Consider the following 26,578-nt stretch of genomic DNA (forward strand, 5'->3'; position numbering starts at 1 on the left):
TTAAATTTTTAACACATTACAAACGAAACACATTTAAAATTTTACCTCCACGCTCCAGAAAGAAACACAGAGGGCGAGAGGCTGAGAGGGAGACGGATGGAGAAATGACAGACCGAGGGATAGATGAAGATAGCAAGTCAGAGACACAGACAGAGATAGAGAGATAGAAGCTATTACTGTTTTTTAATGCTCTTTCCCCTGTATTTCTTCCCTTCACAGTGCTGTGGAACTTTGCTATGAGATGGCAATTGCTGCAGTGATTGTCCTCCATGGGAGAGCAGAAAAATCCAATTTCATCGATATACAAGGCGAAAAGAAAGATGGAAAAAAAAGAGAAAAATCTCTTGAGAAAAAAAATGAAATTGAAGCATGAAGGGAAAAAAAACACCACTCAAAAAAAAAAAAAAAAGCTGAAAAAGGAGAGATATAGAGAGGCAGATGTGGTACGGAAAGAAGGAAGGCTGGAAAAAGACATGGTGAGAAAAAAAGAGAAAAAAAACATGGGCAAGTTGATTGTTAAATATGAGATTGTTTTACAGGAGGGCAGGTATTGAGTGAAAATGTAATAAATATATAGATATTGTTTTCAGGGGCTATTTGGTAGCTGTGGCCCCAATGAGCAGCAGCAGCAGAGGCAGCGGGCTGAGCTGCCTGGGAGCCTGGTGATGGCCTGTCACTGGAAGCCCCTCTGATGAATGGCCATGTTGGATTGGAACAGACATGTAATATATATCAGACTTATATTCTCTCTCTCTTTTGGTGCCTCTTTCTGCTGGTGTGCGGAGATGCTGGGGGAATCCTGAGGTAAAGGCAGGGCCGGAGGGCAGATGGAGGGAGGGTGAAGAACGTGATGGGAGATAATATTAAGCTAGCGGTGTACTCCATGTGAAATCAAATTTACTGCGCTCTCGCTGGCAAAACGGAGGGTTTGCGACCAAAAAGAAGCACAGCGCTGGGTGTTGATACAGAGCGCCGCACACACGCGCCCGGGCAGTTTCTTTTCACACGCCGCCATTCTCATGAATATGTGACGTCTCAAAACAAACCATGTGCACTCACCCTGCGATCCCAAATCATCTCACACATGTTGTGGTGTGTGGTGCAGCAGCATGTGTATAACAGGGCTGCAGCCAGCAGTTTTCATTATCTATTAACCTGTTGATTATTTTCCAATAGTCTTCAAATGTCTTATTTTGTCCAACCAAGACTACAATCCAAAGATATTCAATTTACATTTATTTAAGCCGATAAAAGCAGCAAATTGTCAGATCTGACCTTGAGCTTGGTGTTTTTTCTTGTCTGAGCAAACTGCACAAGAACCGCTTCTGTATAGAGTTTAATTTGTTTTATTATCCACGCAGTTTGACCTGGGTATTGTTCAGACACTTTCAATACTGGTACCAATGCCTTAACTTCAATATCACTTCCCGAACTATACTTTTTTTCAATTCAAATCTTAGAAAAATCCAATTTAACAAAAAGAAACTCACATTTTCTATTTCAAAGGAGGAAGCTGTTCAAAGGCTTGAAAGAGGAGACATCTAACCTTCTAAGCTTAGACCGCCAAACGACTCCTGATACCAGCACTGTGAATTCTTATTGACTCAGCCATGCAGATGAGATGTAGTCCTTAGGTACTGAAATTTGGTACCGAATGTTGAAGTAATTTGGTCAGTGCCACAAAAGTATCAAAGTTCGGCACCCAGCCCACACACAGTATTTAGCGTTCTCATTGTGTGCCTATGGCTCAGGAGGGTCAGGGATTTGATCCTGGCTCGTGTCCTTGGGCAACATGCTGAATCCCAAATGAAAGTGGCATCTACTTTAAGCATTACATATGTAAATACCATTCACACCGTCACACTCTGCTTTTACAGAAGACCAAAATCCTTAACATACAGTAAAAATCGTACCCAGATATTGATACTATATCTTTGTTTAACTGTGTTACATCTATTTTCATACATATTTGCCTGGACATAAGCTATATATTCATGATTGCTTATCTTTGTTCAGCTGTATGTGTCTACTTGTATCTTCCTGTAAATTTGTTCTCTGTACTGCCTGTTTATATTGAGCGCCTTCATCTGGAGTGGATGCTATTAACCAAGCGGGAATTACAGCGAGTACACAAGAACAGAACATGCCAAGAGTGATTTTGTTTTGTATACTGCGGGGCTTACTCTGGGTGAAGAGAACAGGGAGTGAAGAGAGGCTGGACTGAGTGCCAAACGGGGCACTGTGGCCAGAAGAAGAAAAAGGAGCGTTATTAACACAGCCCAAACAAACTGCAACCCCCATGGAGTCCCAAGCCGCTTGCTGCACAGTAAGACAACACGCAATATGCCCGCCATTGATCCTCAGTCGCACACAGGATCACACACCATCGCTAAAAAACACACACACATGGTTGCCATTCTGTTGTGTTGTGTCTCCACAGGCGATTAATCCTGATAGAATTTGCAAATTGAAATGGTGGGGTTTGTGTGCGCATGAGGACAAAGTGCTTGTGAAATATAATTAATTTATCATTTAATTCCTGAGCATAAATCAATAAATAAATCAGTGTGCACGCTGTTCTTTTTCACAGACCCTTCCTGCGTCTCACATCCCATGTGTGACGCAGTGCTTTCATTTAGCCTTTTCTTTGCCGTGCTCTCTCGTTCTTCATCATTCACTGACATTTTATCTTTATACCACTCTTTTTCTCTCACCTTTGTCCTTTTCTTACTCTTATCCTCTATCACTCACAAATGTCAGTTTATCATAATTTCTTGTGATACCTTCTCAACTAAAATCTTTTTTCTATCTCATCTTTTGAGTTGATTCTCCAGCTTCTCTTTTTCCCTTCAGCTTACAGTATCTCTTTCCTTGTTGTCTATATATCTCTATGTATATAACTCACTGTCTCTTTCTGAGGTGTGAAGGTGATTTGCTGACACTTTGATCTAAGGAATATTGACCAGAGGCCAAGCTGGCTGATGGATGGCCTGTGCCTGAAGTCGATAATGCCTGTGTTAGTTGGGTCTCATCATTTCTACCACTGGCGCTCCAATGTGCTCCTATACGGGGAGACGCAGTAGAGCTACACTGTCCAAAGATGTAATAATGCCACATGAGCTGAGGAATGGAAAGAGACAAGCTCAGCGATACGACTGGATCTGTGAGGTCCAAGTGCAACAAGAGAGCATGCCCACATCTGAGCCCAGCCAAAACTGTGCAGACCAAAGCACGTCCAACTACTGACAGACGTCCACTACACAATGCTCACTCGCTTGGCTAGGAATTCATTCTCACTGAAGGAAGCAAAATTTGATAGCTTTATTGACCCAAAGGGAAAATTATCTTGTGTGTAATGGGAACAAACAAATCCACACTAAGAATATTACACCAGCAACGGTGAATTACTACAAGTGTGACCCATTTTTAATGAGCTGGAAAAAACGTGCGGAAATGGCAAAAAGCTAAATATATTTAAAGCCATTTTTGTAACAATGTGTGCACACGCACCCTTAGGAGTACACGAGGTAAGGCACCACCTTTTAACCAGGAAATCCCATTTCAGCCATTTAGATGAAGTCAAAATCATTTGACTTTGAGGTCCCTCTGGGGACAATGTGCCCACTGACTATGTGATATTTTGCCATCCTTGTATTCGTGTGAGCTTATAAGACTTTCTGAGAGTTCTAATTCTTTGAAGAATAAGAGTGCCCTCCTCTTCCACAACGAATATCTGGCTTCACAACGGTGTTAAATTTCCATTTTGCCGGCACCATAGAGGGCATTTGACTTTTTGCACCCTCCAAAGGGAAGAAAACTCCTTCCCAGTATGAAGGCATCATTTTAAGCACATTAAATAGGGCATTGTATCCTTCCAAAGATACACTTATGATTTGAGAGCAGCATGAAGGCGTCCTTTTTAACACACTTTAACAGGGCATTTGACCCCGGTTCCATGCCTCGCAGGCATCTCTCACTGGGACCAGCATGGAGCTGCCAATTGAAGTAGGCTAAGCACGGCAGCTGACCCTTGTCCCCCTCCATAGGACGCTGGTTTGACAAGGAACATCAGGGTAGTGTCATTTTCAGGGACAGGAGGACACACACAGGGATGAATGAGATGTAACCTTTTATCCTTCAGGTGGAGGAGCGGAGGGTGAATTTAAAAAAAAAGAAAAAGAGCCAGAGAGCATAAGAGCAGCAGACAGACAATTACGGAGAGGTGGAGAACAAGAGAGCGATGCACAGCACATTGAGGGAAGCAAGCAGAGTTTAAGTTGAAGGATGATAACAAAAACAGTGGGGCAGAGGGATGAGGAGGAAGAAGAAACGCGACTGTACTTTGGCTGAGCCCAGTGGTGGCCGAGCCCACTGCGTACGCTGGATGAATGGTGCGCACAAATCTGTGTGCGCTTGTTTGTGTATGCATTATACATTACTGAAAACTTTTCCTCAGGCCAAAACGAGAGCCGCAGTGCGTGATGCTTGAAAATAGCAATGATGTCACCTTGCTTGGATACTGTAAAACAGAGCTTTTAGTTTTTACGGTGCCTTCTGCTGTAAAGTGGAAAGTTATTCTATACTTTATCCTCCACCTTGGGATGTTCTCTTTGCTTTGGTTATGTTGCATTATTTATTTTTTTTCATATGATTCTTGTATTTGTGTGTAGAGCAAAACACTTATGCTCTTCTCATTGTTTTGCCTGGGCATAATAATTTTTCGGGTTTGTGTCGGGTGCAAATGATTTCCTACCCTGTCCTCCAGCCGGGCCACCTGCTCTCTGTAGAAAGCATCCTGCCTCTTTAGGTCGGCATCTTTGGCCTCCAGCTGCTTGGCCTAAACACACAAATGAGCACATACACACAAACACACACATTTACGCACACACCACATGCAGCAGACACACATCCATGCACAGAAGAGGAGAAAAAACCATTACTTATGTGCCCAGTGGAGCACTGCCAATTTCAACAAACCGATCACAAAATACACACATGCACATGAGAGAGGCCTATAATGAGAACTCAGACAAGCGTGCGTAAAGAGACACATTACAACACAACACAGACACAGGCCTTCACTTTATTGGCATATATGCACCAGACTGCGAAACACTTTCTGAATGTTTTTTTGGCATGTTTCATGATGTATGTGGTGTGCCTGCCAGCATGTACCCAGAGAGGCCTAGATGAGTTTTGTGTGTAAGGAAATATGTGCACATTTTGCTTCATGTGGAGAAAAATCACGTGTGCGTGAGACTGATGACACCTTGACATGCGTTGTACGTGCTTCTTTGTCCTCTTGCGCTCAATCTTCAGGCAAACCACTATCATGGCCAAGAGGATAACATCAGCTCTCAGTGCGAAGAAGCACCATGGTCGGGTCTATATATTTGCCCAGCCTACCAATCTCCACCGTCCTCCCCTCCACTGTGACCTTCACTTAACATACGGCTGATTCTCTGGGTGATGTACAAAATAGATAAGACCTGGATGTATCGGGTCAGAGAGAGGAAAAAGCAGACATTCACACTAGGGTCGAGGGCCTGTGACTCATATCTGAATGGAAATTAAGATGTAGCTAATGATGAGATAATTTTAACTCTTTACAGGTTCATGTGAAATTGTTTCTCATCATTTACTTGTCAAAGCCAGTGGCTATATTGATGCTATGGACGATAACAATGATAAAACAGGACTGACTGGCTGGTCGAATTTGGGTTTTTATCTAGCAGCCATCACTTTTGATAGATAAAAACGTTCTCTATAAAAGCTTGCATAAAAAGAGGAGATGGAGAACCTTTACACAAGACATACAGCTGTGCTACCGGAAGCCACAGTGAACTTTAGGACCCAACCAAAAACAGTTTGTATTGCTGCGCCCTTCTGTTAATAAGTCTTCAAAAACACGCTGAAATTGTCACCCCATCGGTAATTCTAATAATGCATTTGAAGCAAGAGGGCTTTAAAAATCACCCAAACTTGGAGCAGCCGAAATATGTGGTGCAAAGAAAAATGTGACCTGTCAAAGAAGCTGAAAGGGAAAAGAAAACCTTGACTCTATCATGCAGAAACAGTGAGAGAAAACTGAAGAATCTAGGAGAAGGTAAATGCCTCTAAACTTACCTTCCGTCCTATCTCCTGAATAAGGGGAGCATTGAAAGCAAACAAAAGGGAGAAAAAAAAGAGTGTTAAGAGGCGCTGATTCATCCATGAGCTTCTTCAAAGTGACACTTGGAAAGCTTTAGTATTCAGAGGCTGGAGCGACTGGCTACCATACTGTTCTGCTTGAACACTCACACTGCATCCTCTCAAACTCCTCTCTCACTGGCGTGCACACACCAGTGCATACACACACGATACATGGGGCGGCTGTGGCTCAGGCGATAGAGCGGGTCGTCCACCAATCAGAACGTCAGAGGTTTGATCCTCGCATGGGGTTCAATAATGAAACCCAAATTCAGTGCATTTACCATGTGTGGTATTGAAGGTGGGTGATATGGTCAATGTAGTCAATAGCTGTTGGCTCTACTCGTACTCAACCGGGCGTTTCTGATGAAAGTGGTGAATTAAGTTTGCTGCATTGCCTCCTTTTGTTGTTACTGTTCTCTTGCATGTTTTACATGTCTTACATATTACTGTGGTTCGTTGTACATCTGATCTTCTGTAACTAAATCACTTCCACACAGCTGTTGTCCCTCAACTTTTTGGAACCGACTCCTCCACCGTGAAGCTGGTAGCAGTGTTAATTTAGATATTTTTAATAATCTCAAAAATTATACCAATATTATTGTAACTTATATATTCCACACCCCTCTATGGGTGCAAACCAATTTTTGTATGCATATATTGAAACTCAAAGGCACACACACACACACCACCGTACTGCAGAGGGTTGTCTTATGGACAGCAGCCACGCAGAGGAGCCTCGAAGCCTTTGCCTTAAGCACTGTAAGATGTTGAAAGAGACAGAGAGCGAGTTTGAAGAAAATACAACGTATGGAGGGGGAAAAAAAAAATTGCATTACTCCATCCAATCTCTGCTACACTGATAACCATCTGTGTTTGGCGACTCGATGCACTGCAGGCGGAGCTGCGTGCTCTATGCATTGTGATGAGGAGTGGCAGTGAGTGTCACCGAGGGGCTGTTCTCGCATGAGATGAGTGGGGGAAGTTTCAAAGTCAAGGGGATGCTTCGAGCTTACCCACTGCTCGCAAGACAGAAACCTGCCAATGCATGTAAACACCTGCATGCACACACACACACACACACACACACACACACACACACACACACACACACACACACACACACACACACACACACACACACTGTGTCATCTGCAGATTCAGACATAGAGGAAAAACAACCCCTCCACAGCACCACGTTATCACATATTCAGTAAAGCAACACCATGGCCCAGTTGCTGCTGTCCTCAACACAACCTAACATTAACCAGCCTTGTTGCTGGAGTCAGACAATTGTCTCCATTGTGTTGCCTTTCAAGCCTGAAGTGCTATTGTGTGGCCAGTGTTATACAAAAGCTAAAGCTGCCTGCACTTTGTGATGGAATCAAGTTGCACCTCAATGATAGTGCTGTGCAAATGTACCCTGAAGTACACCCTCAAAAGCATGCTGTAAATACACTAGAAGTAGCACTATTATGACCTTTAAAAGCGTTATCGATTCCAAGCATGCAATCAGGGCTCCTATGATAGGTCGGCAAAGTTTTTCAGTGACTAGATTACCGAGGTTCCAAAAAGCTGTCTCACGCCAACAGCTCAATTTAAGAGGAAGGCAGGAGGGATGATGGGACGGAGGGAAACACAGAGGGGGACTGGCAGGGGGTCGCGTACCGTCACAAGTGTGTCCAAACTCAATGTTACGCTGATAGGCGGCAACTAAAGACGTTGGCTTTGCAGAGAAAGACAAAAGATGCACACAGACGGCGAGACACAAACAACGGCTCAGACACTGATCTGAAACGCACACATCAGCACAAACGCACGCGCGCACGCCAGCCGGAGCAGCTGTACCCACAGAGAGCGGGCGCAGAGATAAATGCGTGCTGAAGGCGAGACTAAAGGGGTCATTAAAAGAGGAGAGGTTGTGACAGAAATGTGTGCCCAGGGATTTTCTTTATTTTTGCTCACTATTGTGTGCACAATGCGTACGTCTACGCGGACATGCAGCCGTGCATGTGCTCAATTTCCATGCGAGCAGGTTGGCCCTCCTCTTTGATGACACGCACACACACAAACACACACACACACACACGCACCATGTGAGGATTACTTCCGACCGATTAACCCCATTCAGCAGACTTTAAAGATAATCTAATCATACTAAAGGCCAAACAATGGGACAGACTTCACCACTGCCCATACACCTTTTGTTCTCCTAATGAAGAGGCGGTCACGGGTGGAGGAGGAGAGCTGGGGTAAGGCCGAGGAGAGGAAGAGGAAAAAGAAGGGCTGAATTTGACAAGAAAATGGAACTTGAGAGCGGAGAGAACACAGAGATAAGAGACAAACAGGAAGAGGACAATAAAAGGTGTTTTATCATTGGAGGTGTCAAGAATGGGGGACTGGCTGTTAGATGGGAGCTGAGGCCTGGGCCAAGTGCGTCACTTTGACTTTAGAGAAAAGTTCAGGAGAGAAAAAGATAACACAGTGCAGAAAGGAAGAGAGAAGTTAAATGGAGGAGAAAAGGGACACCTGAAGCTCGTACAACTTTCCAGCTTTGAGAGCCAGACTTCTTCCACACAATAATTTCTGTCAATAACTCCCATGATGATTGTTTTTTATGAGCAATTTCAACACTTTGCAAGTCCAGAGGATGATGTAACCCATTTTGGCTCATTTCTTAATTCTAATTCAGCCTTACTCCATCTAATTTTCCTGTGCAGCCACCTTGACATGGGAAAAAAGTAGCACAACAAAAATACAAACACTCACAACAACACCCTCCTGCTGGGCGCAGACAGCGTCCACACACTGCGATTTGCAGCCCAGGAAACCACATTAACATCAGCAGCAAACTTTTACATTCCCCCTCCCGGATCCATCTCCCCCTGGTCTCTTATTAAGTAAAGTAGCACAATGGCTGAGGGTGACAGGCGGCTGAGAGTGAGACCGTGGTGGTCAGATTAAACGGTTCGTTTAGGCGAGGTGAACGCCTCTGTGAATATCAATTAGCCAGCCGCTGAATAATTAAGGACAGCCATGTTTTTTAATTAGCCGACTGCCGCAGTTTGAGCTGGGAGTGAGGGGTGGAGGAAAGGAGGGGAGGAGAATGGCAGAGGAGGATGGAAGAGGGATGAAAACAGGTGGATTTTGCTGCGTCAGGCCCCCCACCCACCTCCTGTTCTCTCACTGATTTGCTCCCCTACACTCACACCTGCTTCTCTGTTTAAAGTGTTCACTTTTGCCTTTTAAAGCATTCCAAGGACTGATATATAAATAACTCCTGGCTGCGACGTTCAGCAGGTTTAAGACAACTGCATGTAAGAGCATGTACTTATACTGTGTGGCTACATGTGGGACTCCCTGTTCAAACACATTTATAGAGGATACAATTACCTCATATTATCATACTTTCCTCATATCCCTTTGGAGGAAACAATGTGTACTTTTAAGTTATTTTAACCATGACCATGATTACCTTAACCACAAAGTTATTCATACTCATTTAAACCCAAACCAAGATCTTTCCCTAACCCTAACAAAGTCATTTTTGGGCCTTAATCTAACCAAACCTAAACAATACGGTTAACACATCATGAAACTGGCTTGTGGACAATAATGATGTCCTGCTGACGGGCCATACTTCAATATATCATTCTACAGAGCATATATTTTGATTCTCTCCCAATCCCCATTCATCATCTTGTTATGTCTCAGAGTGTATACTGCAACCCCTTGTGGGAGTACTGACCCCCAGGTTGAGAATCGCTGACTGAAACAATCTCATGATAGAATTCAATTTCTGACATGGTTTATGGTTTACAAGACTAGTTTTTCCATTGCTTAAAAAAAAAATCTGATAATGGCTATTAGCAATTCTGTACATATTCCATTTTTCATTTCACACCTGATGGAGACCTCTGCATTGTAACAATGAGGTGACTCACTGTTACACTGCTATGCCCACTACGTGCTTATCAATCATGCTAGATGAAAATGCTGCCATGATCGATAGAGCACAAATCAAATCTCATCACGTTAACTAACAGCGCCTCATCCATAACCTTGGTCTCTTTTGTCTTCCCCTGCCACCATCAGCTCAGGCCTGATTCACCCCTGTCACGAGTAGCATCATAATCAATGCTCCCTCACACCATCCAACTGAGCGCTGCAGCATGGTGGGTCAGAGCTGCTCACCGGGGCCCATCTATCACAGGCCTGTGCGACAGGGCCCTGTGACAAACTAATACTGAAGCCCAGGCCTCGGGTCCTGCATGCTCTGACAGGCAGGGAGGGGGTCAAAGGGCAGCGCAATGTGACCGTGCTCTGGTGTTAATTGGCACGGCGGAGGTGTAGGTGGCATGTGGGAGGTTAGAGATGGATGGAGGTAAGGGAGGGGAGGTTCATGGGGTAGCGTAGATGAAAGGGAGGGAGAGAGATGGGTCAAAGTGTGGATGGAATATGGATGACAAGATAGTTGGAGAGAGAATTGTTTTTTTTGACAGATGTAGGGAGAGCTGTCACATCAAGCTTGGAGATAGGAGAATATTTTAAAACAGGTTTTATGAAAAACACAAAAAGCTCTCTCTCACACACACACATACATTCAAAACGGACACACATCCCTCCCACAAATCTTGGCACATCCTGTAACTGCATCTAAAACCGTTGCAACTCTATCTTTAAAAGCTATCACTGGCAGATCAAATCTAAGTGATGGAGTGTAAAATGATATCACCTAACACAGACCTTACCGGCGGTATTACGCATTACCCTCAGAGTCACTAATAAAACGTAACTCCTGGTAGCAGTAGCTGTAAAACTCCATTGGAACCCATTCACTCTGGCTGCTTAATTAGCATCATGGGGTTTTACTGAGCGGCAATAACACTTAGGTTCAAGGCTACCTATTAGTCTCCCAGGGAGGTGGTAGGGTTATGGGCAATGTAATCGTGTCCGATGTAGTGTGGTCAGTTAATGGGCTTAACCTTGACTGATAACACTAAAGGACAACCACACTGTCAAATACTTATTCACACACACTGATGGCTGAGATAAATGTCACATTTTATTGCTAACAATCCTGCAACAGGGTTCAGTGTTGAAATGTTTTTCTCAGTTGCGCTACTGAGCCTCAACTCAGCTTGCATTCAGTTAATGTGCTGCATTAAAAAAAAAAAATCGAAATCATTGTTTTTGCATGGGGCGGCACGGTGGAGGAGCAGGTAGTGCGCATGCTTCACAGCAAGAAGGTCGCCGGTTCGATCCCCGGATCGGGCAGGGCCTTTCTGTGTGAAGTTTACAAGTTCTTCCTGTGCACGCGTGGGTTCTCTTCGGGCACTCCGGCTTCCTCCCACAGACCAAAAACATGCTCATTAGGTTAATTGGTGACTCTAAAAATTGTTCTTAGGTGTGAGTGTGAGTGTGAATGTTGTATGTCTGTATATGTTGCCCTGCGATTGGCTGGTGACCGGTTCAGGGTGTTCCCCCGCCTCTCGCCTGTTGACAGCTGGGATAGGCTCCAGCGCCCCCGCAACCCCGAAAAGGGATAGTCAGGTACAGACAATGGATGGATGGATGGATGGATGTTTTGAGTGATAGACATGTGATAGATATGCCATATTGAAAATGAAGTTATCTATCACCTACAAATGAGATTCACTTAGCGAACTGCCCACACTGCACATATCTTTGGTTATGTCATACCTATTCTGCTTGTCACCTGAACCTTACAGTGTTTTCTCCTTCGGTTCAATTCATTTTAACAGCCGCACGTGACATTTAAAGCAAGTGGCACACCAAATTAGCTGAGACTGCGTAAAGACAGGCCTCTCTGCTGTTTTGCAAAGGCCAGACACGCTTGAAATAAACTAGCTCACGCAACTCGTCATCCGAATATGTCTGAAGGCAAAAGTTTGGCCGTTTGAGTACAGCTGTTAGGACAGCCACAGAGCAAGAGCAAGAGCAATATTTTTAAGAATCGGATGCTTTGTTTCCTTTGAATTCCACGGCCGACTTTTATCTGTGAAAGATAAACTTCAGTTGCAGTGTGCACTTCTAGCTTTCATCTGACAGTTCACAAGAGAGAGCAACAGGAAACACGGGGAGAAGGCGCGGGAGTTTCACTCCCAACAAAGGCTGCTGACTGATTTCAAATCCGCGTCTTAGACCGCTGGGCCACAAGGACACCCCGAAATAAACAGCATGACCGTTCTGTCACAACATAATAATGCAGCAGCCTGGCACCTCTTCACAGGGATTTGTCAGCGGAGCTGCGAATGGTCACAATAACGAAGCGGTGGTATCATTAATCACTGAGAACAGGCTGGTTCTGGTGAAGAAGCTCTGACTGAAGCAATTACCATCTGACCACAGTGCTGCAAGATTTAACGTATTTTTCCATAAATAGTTTTGTCCTTTTCCTTATTGGACGTGTGCTATGACTAGTGACAATTGCTTATGCTGTAGAACATCTGAAAGGAATCCGGTTTATATGCCAGTAACGACAGCAGTGTGCAGGTGCTGCTTTCCAGGTGTCTGTTAGCATACAATAGGACAGTGTGACAATGTGGTAGATCATCAAACCTGATGTCCAACATTCTTAACTTTATTTTCATTTGTTTGCGTCTGATTGAAGCATGAAACAAACAAACCTTTTAAAGGTCATTTCATCTGCTGTAAAATCATATTTTGTAGCACACGCATGTCTCGGTGTGTCATTACTGAAGACACTTGTATAAAAACTTTGGTAACTTGAGCTGATCTTTGACAAACAGATGACTGAAGCATGGAGCATCCTGGTAGAAAAAGACAACAAAGCCACAGGCTGCAGACGGATTTACCCTCCCTCGGGGATCTCTTAGCACAGTGAGTAATGACATATTGACCTGGTGGGTCAAAGGCCTGACCTGCCCAGGACAGGGACACAGGGGCCAAGACAGGGACCAGAGGCCAAGAGGTGTAGGTGGTTAGTGTGGGTGTCTCGATGTTTGTGCGTGTATCTTAACTACTGGCTGTTTAAGGGCACATTAAAATGAAGTGTCCTTGCGGAGTCTGTAGCTCATTGACTGTGAACAGGGGTCAACTGAGGGCTTGATCTCAACCAGCTGGTCTTAATGATGCTGAGAAAGGGGTGACAACCCACTCACACATTTACATCTCACTTCTTGCACTCCTCAAAAATTTGCAGATGAAAATATACTAATTTATTTCATGGAGGGATATAAACTATATGAGCTTAACAGGGACCACGCTTCCTTTAAGATGTTCTCAGAATTGAAATAACATCGCAAAAACTAGATGAGGAAAGATCCTCCAGTGAAAACGAATGGGTCTAGTGAGCCCACGAAGCTTGAAGTCCTGGTAGAAACATGAAAAATCACTTTCCTTTCTACTCCCACACACTTCAAGCCCCTCAGCCTTTGTTGGAGACACCACCTCCACCACTCCACTGCCAGCTCCTTCGCTGAGGGACAGCAACAACATCTGCTGGCTCAGAGATTGATTAATTGGCTGATCGGGCGCCTGCGGTGTAAACTGATTGATTGATCATCTTGTGGTTGGAGCTTCCTTTATCTAGAGCCCTGGGGAGCAAAGCTCTGGAGGTCCACAGTCATCTGTCATGTCCAACACACAGGGGAAGACGGAGGAAGAGATGAAGAGCTGTGGGTTCATTACCGAGACGTGGGGGGGCATGTATGGAGGAAGTCTCAGCCAAGATGGGAACAGGGGGCATGCCGAGAGAACAATGGGAACATGGGGACAAAGGGGCTGGGGATGAAAGGAAGGGAGAAGATACTTGCAGAGAGAGAGACAGAGGCTTACGTGAAAGTGGAAGTTAGAAAGGAGTGTGGGCAAGTCAAAAGCAACAACAACATTTCGGCAGTCTTGCCCACATACTAAGAAAGAAAACAAGGCGAGCTGGAACGCTATGATAAACTGTCTCATTTAGTTGGGAGGTATTAGCACTAGCTATGGTTATTTACTACTTCTTTTTCAGGATCCAGGGCTTTTTTTTGGACATACAGCCTCCACTCATGTATAATTCCTGACCACATCCCTCTTAAACAGCAAGCAGTGAGAGTAATGGGATACAGGGAGAAGAAGTTGGCAGTTGAAAACAAGCGTGGAGAATGCTTTGAGTCAGACACATGAACCGACGGCGGAAAATTCCTTTACCTGACGGCAGAGGACACAGCGAACGACCTGAAAGTGGAGAGAGGCATATTGTCTTTGGACAACAGATGTCCCCGGGGAGCAAAAAGAATGAGAAAGAGAAAGGACAGAAGAGAGATGGTACAACCTATAGCAGAGAGAAGGTGAGGGGAATGTAGAAGGGAAGACATGCAGGGAGAAAAAGGGACAGCCTGAGGATGTGTTGCTGACATTGGACCTTATGGACCGCTCGAGCTGCATGTGTCTGACCCGTCTGTGCGCATGAGCCTGCAGCACGTACATCCTTACTTCGATCCATCTGCATATTTAAGACCATCCTGGTGTATGTGTGAGTGACTGAATCCTTGTGTGATAATAGCTGTGGGCATACTGTACATTTCTAAGCGCACATGTGCTCACGCTGGGTATTAATGCATATGCATTCCATCCAGCAGCAGGTGGTCCTTCCAGGCCTGATGAAGCCAGGGAGGGGGCCATAGTGCACCTTCAGCTTCTGTCTATCAAGCCCATGTCAGCAGACTCAGGGTCACCTCTAATGCACTAACCCCTTTAGGTGAATATATGCATTTTCCCCTTTTCCTTGATGCCCTACCTGCCTACTGCTGGCTGTCACTGTCAACTAATTTTTAAGGGATGCACAGGAAAGAGACATTTTGGTGTTGTTTTCTTCTCTGAAATCACAGATTAATTCATATAAGACTTGTAAGATTTGTGATCCCTTCCACCTACTGCATGTCAAAGTGCATTAGTGAGTCAATAAGTGTTCTTCTTTCGATCATATTTACCCTAAAAACTTCCCTCTCACAGATACAGTGCTATGCTGTTGCTAATCCTCTCAGGTTATGTGACTTTTGTTTAAAGATCCTGCTTTTTATGTCATTTTCAGTGTTGTTTTGGATTGGTTTATTTCCTAATTGGAGTTTGTAACCTTGTTTTGAAAACTGCTTTGTGAATCAATATCTCTTTCTCTCTTGTCTGCTCTTTCCATGTGCCTTTATTTATTCCCCCGTCTGTTATCCCTTTTCTATCCTCTCACTGCTTCTACATCTCGTTCAGATTTTCTGCTCTTCACGGCCTTTCTGACTCCTCTCTCGTCTTCGTTCCCTCCATATGCTTAAGCTCTTTCCATCGTTCCATCAAAATCTCTACCTCTTGCACCATTAGCTGAGCCCACCGTTCACATCTATGGAACCTCATTAATACCACTCTCCTGTCAGAGCCAAGAGGGAAAACACAGAGAAAGACCAAGTAAAGGGAAAGGGATGAGTTTAAAAGAAAATACCTGTCATATTACACATCCAACATATCTACTGTAGCGAGCCCCACACATACACACAGCTCCATCAAAGTTAACTCAGGAAACTTGCTTTTATAACCTTTGCACTTGGACAATATCTGGCCAAAGATGTCACAGCTAAGCTGAGTGAAGAAAGGGTAACAAACAGGCAGAAAATACTGTAAGACTATTCTCATTAATACTACAGGCTGCAAAGAGGTCGTGACTATTAAATTCCCAGCTACAGTACCAATGACATTGCAGTTTTACAAGTGAAAATGGGAAAAAAAAATATCAGGTTCAACACACTGCTACGGCTTTACAGCTCCGATATATCTCAATATCACTGGAAATGATATGCAGCTTTTTCATTTCTTGTTGTAATCTTGTTAATGAGACAGTTCTCATCTGAAGGGCCAATAAGGAGCCAAACTGGAGAATATGTAACCATACAAATTAACACTATGTCAAACAAAAGGCTGCAACATCTTAAATGTAAAGCACCAACAAATAGGCAGTCACCTCCACTGGTTATCTACTATATCTGTCTACTCCTTCTCACCCGGAGAGTTCTAAAATCCACCACCAATTGTCCACTAAATGACTGCTACACTGTTGTTGTGTGAGTGTTTTTAGCAGTAATGACTGTTTAAAATTCACAAGTAACAATGTGCTGTTGCACTCTCTAATAGGAAGGTGGAGCATGCAGGGGAGAAAGAAAGGTTGAACTTAAAACAGCTTTTTTCTCACTTTTACAAATGGGAAAGTGCACAAATCTCAAATTTTTCAGCGCATGCATAATATGTGCTGAAAGTGTTCGGCCTATTAGGTAATTAGTTTCTGTTTACACAAGTCAAATGCACTCATTGTTCAGACAAAGGTGAAAAAAAAAGCACAGCACAATGAGACAATTCTGGACAGCTTTCCAAAATGTTTAGAACAAATGAGGATGAATACATACATAAATACATACACCGCCCATTGAGGCTGAGGCAGTAAATTGACTGTACAAGCTCCCTTGTCAGAGAGAAGCGTTCACTGACACCAGTATCCATCCATCAATCGAAGCGCTGCTGTATCCCAGCCCCGCTGCTGGCCGCTCACAGTGCCAATTAGCTGACAGGGTATGGGCCTGGCGCGGAGTGCCAGCCACGGGCCCTGCCAATTAAAGCCTGACCTCCCATCTAACCCTAATACTGGCACGGTGTGTGGGCACCACACCCTGGGCAAGGGTGAGGTACGGCCGCTGATATGTAAAGGACGGTTGAGTGGACATCCTCCAAGATGTGAAGGAAGAGCATTACAAAGACAGAAGAAAGACAGAAAAACATGGAGGCATGTATGTAACAGTACCCTGTCAGTAGGAAACAATCAAAAGTGCAGTGGTGCAGACAGAATATCTGCTCATTTGAGTTGACCTCTTGCAGCACACAAACATTTAATTACATGAGAAAACAGACAAACATTCACACCAATGCAAAAACATGCCCCCACCCCCACACAAAAATCTAAAGGATGAAAGCTTTCCAAAAGGCGATTTTCAGGAAATGAGTAAATAAAGAGACGACCGGCTGATTGTCATGCTGTCAGTCTGTGCTTTTGCAGTGGCCTTAATGAGTTAATGAATTGTAAGGTCCCATGTAAACTTAATGATATATCCACAGGTTCCCCTTCAGGATGATTAGTGTCTGCTTGTTAGATCTGTAATTGTAGCTCCCCCTCTGGGCCAGTCAATGAAATTCTGATAAAGCTGGAGAGCAGCGGTGCCACTCTTTCTTTTATTAACTAATTCAAAATACGGTCAGTGCCCTGTGACGAACTGGCAGCCTTTCCAGGGTGTATCCCACCTCTCAACCAATGTCAGCTGGGATCAGTGCCAGCCCTCCTGTGACCCTCAAAAGGATAAGCACTTACGGAAAATGGATGGATGGAAAATACAGTCGGCAAAGTACAGATTTTGTAGAATATTTGCTACAAAAGTGTAAGTGTAAGACTTATGAAAACATGAAAGCATGCAAAAAATATATTCCCTTAGATGTTTTCATGAATATTCAGATACAGAGCAAACATAATATTCCATTCTTAATTCAAGTTTGTGATAGTCAAAAAAATAGGTGTTGTAGAGAAATAACTTATAGGAACATGAATGACATAGTAACAGAGTTTTTACTTAAGTATAAGAAATGACTTCCTCAGTGCTGTTAAGAGTAATGAGGAATCTACCAGAAAACAGGCATGGAGGCTGCTTAATGCCAGCAGATGTAAGAGTTGCACTCTATGTGGGAAGGACAGTCCAATGGGATCGTACATTGGGCTGCTTGACCAATCAAAGCATAGCCAAGATCCCTATTCCAGCCCAAAATCCACTTTGTCTCTTCAACATGTGAAGACTTTTGATATCACCATGGAAAATACTGAAGGAACTGTGGAGGCAATCCAAGTATGCGACCTACAAATAAATCTGTTCCGAACTAGAGAGAATTTTGCTCTCTGCGAACTGGAGCAACAATCTCATTCAGCCTCTCTGGCATGCTGGTGGTCACATTTGTTTAACGGTACCTTCAGTTTTAGGTCTTTAAACCCAGTCTGTAATCTATGCCACGTCACCCTAACCCCTTCCATAATACATCCGCAGAGCATATTCATCAGACAGACTGACAGTTCTCTTAAATCCAGTTACATCAAGCCTGGCAGGGGTTACTCTTACAACAGCTCGGAGAACTGGAGTCAAAGATAGGACGCAATTTGTCCTTGGCGAGCTGAGCAAATCCAAAAATATATGTAAATCACAGTGTACCACTACCGCTCTTTATCTCATTCAAAAGTAAAAGACATGAGGACCTTTTCTCCCCTCAATCTTTCCATACTCTGTGATGTGGAGAGAAAGAATAATAAGTTGAAAGAAAAAGATTTATTTTTTTTAACTATTTCTTTCTTTCTTTTTTTTTTTTTTAAATACCACCAACGGGCACCAATTCAAAACCCAGCAAGTCTCCTTTAATACCTGGGAAATTAAATTGTCGCCCTATTATCAGCCGGGTCCAGTCGGCTGTATCTAAAATGCAACAGCGCACAACTGAAGTACACAAGGTTTTCCAAGAAAAAAGCAAGACATTTGCTGGAGACTGCAGTTTTTAGAGGGGTGGAAGGGAGAGGAGTACTGGGGCGAGAAGAGGGGTGTTTGTGTATGTGTGTGTGTGGTGGTGGGGGGGCTTGTTGCATTAAAAATGTTAAGCTTTACCCAAAGTCATTTTCAAGCCAGCCAAGCATCAAATGGAACACAGTTTAAGGAAAGAGTAGGTACTGATTTTCTCCAGGAGCTCTGACAGGATGGACATGGTGTGTGTGTCTGAGTGTGTGTGTTAGGAGCAAACAAACAGTCTTGGTATGCTGCATTATCCCTTGCCGTGAAAGCAGAGGTGGAGGAAAAATCACGGAAAATCACATTAGCTGCGGGTATGTGCGTGTGTCTGTGAGTATGAGGGAGAGATAAAGATGGAAACAGAGGGAACGACAAAAGCACGATAAACAACTACAAGGCCGATCGGTGGAACAAGGCTCCGAAATGAACAGAATGTCGCTTTCTGCTTCTATCAGGCCTCATCTTTGCATATGCAAACATGTCTTTCAGTGTCACATTGAAGTAACTCCAGCATTAAGACGTGACAGTGCCCACAGGTTTAAAAAACAAAGGTAAGAAACTGACAAAAATGCTAATTTACATAATACATACATAAGTCCACCTGTAACTTATGCAATCAGTGGACCGTAAAGCACCAAGGGAATCATTTTACTGTTTTTTGGATTTATAAGGACCACCTGTTCTAAGAGTAAATATACCCAGTCTGATAATCCTGCTTGCACTGCCAACTAGTGGTGACAACGTGCTTTGCACAAACCCTCTACCACGGATGCACACTCATCAGGTGTGACATGCGAGTGTTCCAGCTTTAAGATGTGGATTTACAGTTGCTTGTAGGATGAGGCTGTGGAGAAAAACTCACCATACAATTAATCTTAGTGCCGGAGAAGTCATGTAATGGGATAATGTAATGTAAGCTAATACCTAAAGCTACTTCTAAATTGTGATGGTTAGCGTTCGCTAAATCAGAACAACTCAACCTTTGAGGCTAATTAAGAGTCCCAAGGTTTGTTAAATGTAGTCAGAGATTCAAGACAATGTCAACACAGAGAGGTCAGTGCAGCTACGTTTTGCCTGCATATAAAATCTAACATGGATTTACTCTAATTTACCTGGCTGAATGCATGGAGGAGCAAACAGAACATAACTTTAAATCTTTCACACATACCGGTGAAACCATGCACACATACAGAGACGAGAGACTCTTGTCTGCTGCACAGAAAACCTTGCTTTGACCCCTGCTTGGTTGCTCTTCTTTGTTTGTGATCAAACAAGCTTCTGTTAAAAGGAAACTAACTCACAAAGCCTACAGAAAAAGCCCCCAAACATTGCTAAAATACTACAGGTCCCATAAAGAGGCATGTGCGCGGAGTCACTATTTGCTGTGGTTGCTTTGGTGACCGTGTGTGTATAATTTATGAACTGCGGCCTTTACGTTTCCTGATAGAAGAGTTAAAGTCCCCAGCTGAGTCCCTCCGAGCTTCTATTTTTAGCCATCTTCCTATTTTTTGTTTGTTTATGCGCCTTCGACATGACAGAGTATCTGCAAGGAAAACAAGACAATTAAACACTTTTTTGGGGGTTATCCAGGAGCTGACACAAACTTATGCGTATCATTTCGTTGCATATTTACACTGTATTCTTTATACTGTTGCCAATTGTCTCTCTGAGTGTTAGCTTAAGGTGTCGTTAAAAAAAAAAGAAAGTAAATGTAACATCTGAGTGTTTGAGACCAGTTGCCAACAGTAGACAAAACCACTGCCGCCAGGTAGACCCCACCCGGGCCACTGTTTGGAGCTGGGAAAGATTGATGACTCTGTATTTGATTGAAAAGTCTGCCTCGGGGTTAGAGCCTGTGTCTGGGTGAAAAGCTGTGGCCAGTGATTGATTGGCCACTGGGCCACTTTGGCTCCGCGGGGAGCAGAGTCGTTGAAAATCAAAAGAGGGGACGGTGAGAGTCTATGATTTCATTAAAACACAGATGTGCAGACTGACAGATGGGTGTAGACTGTGAATAAGAGAGTTATATGACCCGCTCAGGCCTTGTGCCAGTATATCTCTCTCTGTCAAAACTCATCATTTATCAGTATATAAAGACAAGATTGTATTTATATTGAGCTCATTCACTGGTCCTTCCTGCTTTGTCTTCTGCTGGTATCCACTACAAAGAATCACATATTCCTAATTGATGATGCTGGGTAATTAAGCACTAATTGACCTGTTATCTAATTGAGGGTTTATTTGTGCGTAATTAGTCCACTAAGTAACTCCCTGATGAGGCCATCTTGACCAAAGAAAGCCACAAATGAGAGTTCTTCCACACTAGGCTGTCTATTCACTCTCATCTGGAAATTATTCAGAATGACCACATGAAGAGACGACAGTCTGCCTTTATTAGGTCGCCAAGCATGTTGAAGACAAAACAACACTCTGATAAGTGTTGCAACCATTTTCTTTTCAGTGTGACTTTGACCAGACTGACCCTTGTTATTTGCAGGCACTGTGATCTCGGAAATGAAGCTTTTCCTCCCGCTCTGGACGAGCAGCATAAACAGCAGAATTAAAAACGATGTATGTATCATCAAAGACTCATTTAAATGTCAATCATTCAAACAGTAATCATGTCTGCTCATTTTCTATCCCCCCCACTACTTGAAAATTCAAATATACTTCTGCCTCTAACTCCCATCAACCCCTTGAGCAAGCCAGTTCCCCCTGAGTGGCAGAACATGTGTGTGCACTGACACTGAACATGTTCCCCTCAGACAACAGAACCCCAGGAACCCAACAACAATGACAACGACAACATACACCCGTGCCTACGCTGCTGTGAAGTTTCAATTACTGGTAGACTTGGTGGCTGGCTACTGCCAGTCAGCCTGACAGGGAGGGGAGTGACTGGTGGTGGAGAAGCCTGAAGGACAAGCACTCCCACCAGGGCGATAGGAAAGCATCTGTAGGCCTGGCTCCACTTGACACCACTGTATGATAAAACCTACTCTGTTAAATTAAATGGCAAGTTTAGATGCCCCAACTGTTTGCTATAGGATTAGATATGAAAAGTAGTTTAAATACTACTACTAATAATAGAATACAACCACAATAGACATATCTGTGTACATACAAAGACAGGGAGTGCAAGGATGTTCAACCCAAACCCACTTGTGCATGACGAGGATGAGAACAGTTGCTCTTATTTTACCAATTTTTACTGAAAATAGTGACAAAATGCATTAAATTCATGGCAAATTACTATTCATAGCTTCCTAAATTATCCATTATATAAAATTATAAGTGGTTTAGCATTACATTTCTATTTATTTTGTGTCCTTTAATACTTAACATGGCAAGACACAGACAACAAGAACCAAAATCCATATGTGGAATTCGGATCAATAAAATCTGAACGATACCCAACCCCAGTCTAACCCCATGTCTCGGGGCAATTCTCCAGAATGGGTGTCACTGTAATTGGCGCAGCTATGGTTGCGGAGGTTATGGCTATTATAGGTGAGTGTGGGGAGGCGTAACTGCTCACAGCATCGCTCTCTTTGTGTGTGAGGTAGAGGAGGGAAAGTATGGGGGTCCCGCTGCTCACCGTGACCTGTGTCTTAATGAGAAGGCCAAATCAATACGCCGCTGGACAAAGAACACAAGAACTACAGCTGCCATAAACTAATGTTTTTTTTCAGTGGCAATGAGCATGAGAGCGGGGTTAGGGTCAATTCACGTTCAATTATAACAATGTGAAGAGCAGTGATGACAGCTTAATTTTGACTTAATACAAAGAAACACCACAAACGTCAATTCTGAGATTCAGATTTTCCGTTCTCAAAAACAGCCTGGTTCAAGTCCAGTCAGGGAAATTTGTTGCACTCTCTCTCTCTCTCTCTCTCTCTCTCTCTCTCTCTCTCTCTCTCTCTCTCTCTCTCTCTCTCTCTCTCTCTCTCTCTCTCTCTCTCTCTCTCTCTCTCTCTCTCTCTCTCTCTCTCTCTCTCTCTCTCCACACGTCGTCTGTTACTTGTGTCTATGTTAAACTAATGGAAAACAGCCCTCCACAGTCGGACAAATAGACTGATTGATGACACATGCAATGTCTGCTGGTGTAGTCGACGCTCTCCTTTGTCACTTTCAACAATACTGGAAAAAACTATCCTTTCTCTTGACACTACCACTGCCAGCGCGCTGAGATAAATCCAGCAGTTTTCAAAACACTCGCACTCATAGTAATTTTCCGGGAACACAGCGGAATAATGTGTATCGCTCAGTCAGATTTTAGGAGTCAACACTATTGTTGAGGTGGAAAGTATACTTTTGTCAACAAGTTAATAGAAAAACAGAGGATGTGCAGTGCAATGCGATGCGAGTCCAGGAGGACTCCTTACAATTCCTCAAAATATTTATTATTACAAGACTGCAGCACTATAGCATAATCACAGCACTGTTTCTGTGCAGTGAGATTCAGCCAACCGGCTAAATATTGTATGAGAGCAACAATGACCATTAAAGCAATCTTGAGCAATTGTTCATGGACATAACCCACCAGCCTATAGGATCACACGTGAGGTGTTAAAAGGTTTTCTGGGGAAAAAGGACAGAAGAAATCACTTCTGAAAGCTCGATCAGCCATCAGATTATGTGCTTAGTACAGCCAACCTCAAGCTCTCACTCTCATCTCGATCAACTTATTGACTTTGCCCAGCAATCAGAATTAATTTCACCTCCCAATTACTGATGCTCATGTGCTTTACAACAGTGTAAATTGAATTTGCAGGGTAACCTATGCAGAGGAGGTCTTGTAATGAGAAATATAATGAGAAGGATAGTTAAAAGCACCCCATGTGAAAATGAGTAAAATTGCTCTACATGTTCATATGTGCATATTTTAACAGGTCTTTTCCTTTGTATGTGAAAACAAATAAAGTCCAACACAAGAGGTGCAGAAAGACAGACGGGCAGGACACAGGGACACACACAAATCCTTAACAACATGTTTTCTGTCTCATCAAAGATGCAGAGTTCACTGTGGGTAGCGGACAATCCCGCAGTTTGACAAACATGGAGCGAAACGACAATGGGCGCGAGACGTCTCGGGCGAGAGGCTGCCTTTTAAAAACAGAAAAGTCCACCTCCAGTTGAAAAGAACAGCGGCTGGGCGGAAACGTCTGACTTGACATTACATGAGTGGTGTGAACGGCACTGCGCCTCCGCTGATAACCCGTCGGATTCTATTAAAACTCCAGCACTCCAAAAGAATGCTCAAACTGAGGAAATTATCACTCTGAAACACACTCACACACACACACACAGCAGAAACCCTCCGACAAGGATTCTTTTTCTGAAATGTGTGTGCTTTAAAGAAGCAGAGACAAACTGGAGAGACAAATAAAAAAGTTAGGGACAAAGAATGAAAGACTGTACGAGTGTGTGCATGCTCGGTCTCGAATGAAAAGCCGTTTTGTGCTGCTATCTGTAGTTTCAAAGGCTGCTAAAGGCCCAAGGTTAGTCTTGGGGCCACAAGCAAAAGCTTTACAGCGTCTAGGTGGAAAAGTTCTCTTCAGCACAGGGAGTTAGTACTTCAGGAGCACGTAGACGATGACATGCACAAGGACTCTCCTCTGTGACAGCTCAGCGAGACCCACCACCCACGGTCCCACTCATACATTACAGATACAAAGCAGGTGTTACATTCTCTCCTTCCCCGCAACTCCTCCCCTCATTTGTCCTGCCTCCCTCCCTGTGAAAAACAACAGAAATTAAATTACAGAAAACCTACAACTGAAACGGCTTTCTTCACACATGCTGAAGGGGAAAAAACGCCACGCGTCTCCCTCCGTCGCCGCCCCTCTGTCTCCCTCTCTTTCGATTGGATCGCCGTTCCAAACGAGGGATCCCTCATACACTTGTCCTGCGGCGTGGAATCACGTCAACGCTCCTCTCCTTCTCCCTCTCTCTCACAGCAAAATGATTCATTTTTCTATTACGGCGATGAGCGTGTGAAATGAGCTATATAATCAATAGCATAGGTTTGTAAACAGCAGCCGCACTCCAGGGAAAATGTGTTTTCTTTTTGAGAACAACACGCCGACTGCGTGCGTGCGTGCGTGTGTGCGTCTGGTGAAGAAACGCTCATCTGACAATGTTTACAAGGGCAATTTACGGGAAATAAAGACACAGGCTGCCTAAAATGAAGGTAGCTTTTATAATACGCAGGATGAACAGGCAGAGCTATGGAAGAGGACAAAAATATTGAGCTGCAAAATGTGGATACAGCAAAGACGGGTTTATTCACCGTTTGTTTTTTAAAACGAAATTAAACTGCTCGAAGTTTGTGTTCTGTAGATAAAGTGGTGATGTCTTGAGAACAACATTTTCAGGACCTGTGCGTGCGTTTGTTTGTTGGGGTGGGCGTCAACATAGCGATGCTCACACACTCGCAGCAGTGACATTTGTCACTTGCACCAGGCAGAACCTGTCGATTACAGCAAATAGGTTCACTCCTGTGCGTCTGTGTGACAGAACAGGAACGTGTCAGCATAAAATGGGACCTGCCTCTATGTGAAAATTGCTCTCATCAGCTGCAAGGTTATAATGGTTAAAATGCTCAATGTCTGCTCGATACTGTGGTGCAGGTTAAAGTGCACGAAACAGTTTCACAGCAGCTGCTGCACATGGACGCGGTTTGTGGACGGACTTACTAAGAGTTGAGCGCGGAGCCTCTCATCCTCGGTGGCGATCCTCTCTCTTATTACAGCTTGCTGGATGCTCTGCTGGGCCACGGCTCGCTCCACAGACAGGATCCTGGATACTTCATCCTGGACCTGAGACTGGGCCTCAGCCTGAACCTTGGCTGCTGACCGGGCCTTCTCCGCCTCCAGCCTGTGGAGCATCAATATTTTACATGATTAATAAACTTTTTCACTCATTTCAATTTATCACACATTTTGTGATGGGCAAAAATACTGCACAACCGAGTGTAACTTCAGACTGCACACACCGGGTATAATAATAATGCACCTCATGGCACAGGACTACTGTATGTACTACTCACTATTCTCTGCCCTGCAGCTATCTCTATAATGCATGACTGGATACTCAAATTTTCAGTGGACAAAGTTATGCTGTCCATAGTATGTTGCATTGTCTACTGCATTGCACACCAAGGTCTCTTTGTATTGCTTGTATATATGGAGAACCATGAGCTTTCTTACTTTATTTCCAAATGAACTTACGCTGACATATGCTTACACAAAAGGTTTTGTTAAGCACAGATCGTGAATAGCATCATGGAAATATGATAGTAAATGTTATTTTTCAGAGCAGCAAACATCTGAGTACCTTTAGCAGCATCCACATCCACATGCCTGTTGTGCTGTGCACTGTTGCAGTGTCTCAGAATTAAAAGGGTACAATGCTAATGAAGCACAGACAGAGGGCAACACGCTTGTACATTGATTTTCAACCCTGATGTCTGATTCATCCATGCACATGTGCTTGCTATTCCACGACTTGCAAAGAGGGGGCAACAGAGAGAGGTTGCACTCAATCAACCCTGAAAAAATAAAGTTGAACTCTGACTGGCCAAGAGTCAAAAAACATGATGTACCAGTCAGTTAACATCTGCCAGCAGTTCAAATGAGTTGATATCATTTCCAAATGATTTACATTAAACAGTGATTTGACTATCAATATGTAATAGAGTGTAACAGACACTACCATTCCCCCAAAACGAGGATCATCAATCCAGTGAAGCAGTGGTATAGACAGAGACAGTACGCTCTCTGCAGACACAAGACCAC

At 43.7% G+C, this 26,578-nt stretch overlaps 1 protein-coding gene across 4 annotated transcripts in view; it reads right to left on the reverse strand.

The window, feature by feature from the left end:
* chchd3a (coiled-coil-helix-coiled-coil-helix domain containing 3a) overlaps positions 1–26,578 on the reverse strand; it is a 69,281-nt gene that overhangs the window by 22,941 nt on the left and 19,762 nt on the right. For all 4 annotated transcript variants that reach the window (XM_070992446.1, XM_070992444.1, XM_070992445.1 and 1 more), the window contains 2 exons: positions 25,478–25,658; positions 4,754–4,837 (listed from right to left, as the gene is read on the reverse strand). In XM_070992446.1, the coding sequence (XP_070848547.1) occupies positions 4,754–4,837; positions 25,478–25,658 (265 nt within the window). The remainder of the gene's footprint in view (positions 1–4,753; positions 4,838–25,477; positions 25,659–26,578) is intronic.

The sequence above is a fragment of the Chaetodon trifascialis genome, chromosome 22 (genome assembly GCF_039877785.1).
Source record: "Chaetodon trifascialis isolate fChaTrf1 chromosome 22, fChaTrf1.hap1, whole genome shotgun sequence".
Taxonomy (NCBI): Eukaryota; Metazoa; Chordata; class Actinopteri; order Chaetodontiformes; family Chaetodontidae; genus Chaetodon; species Chaetodon trifascialis.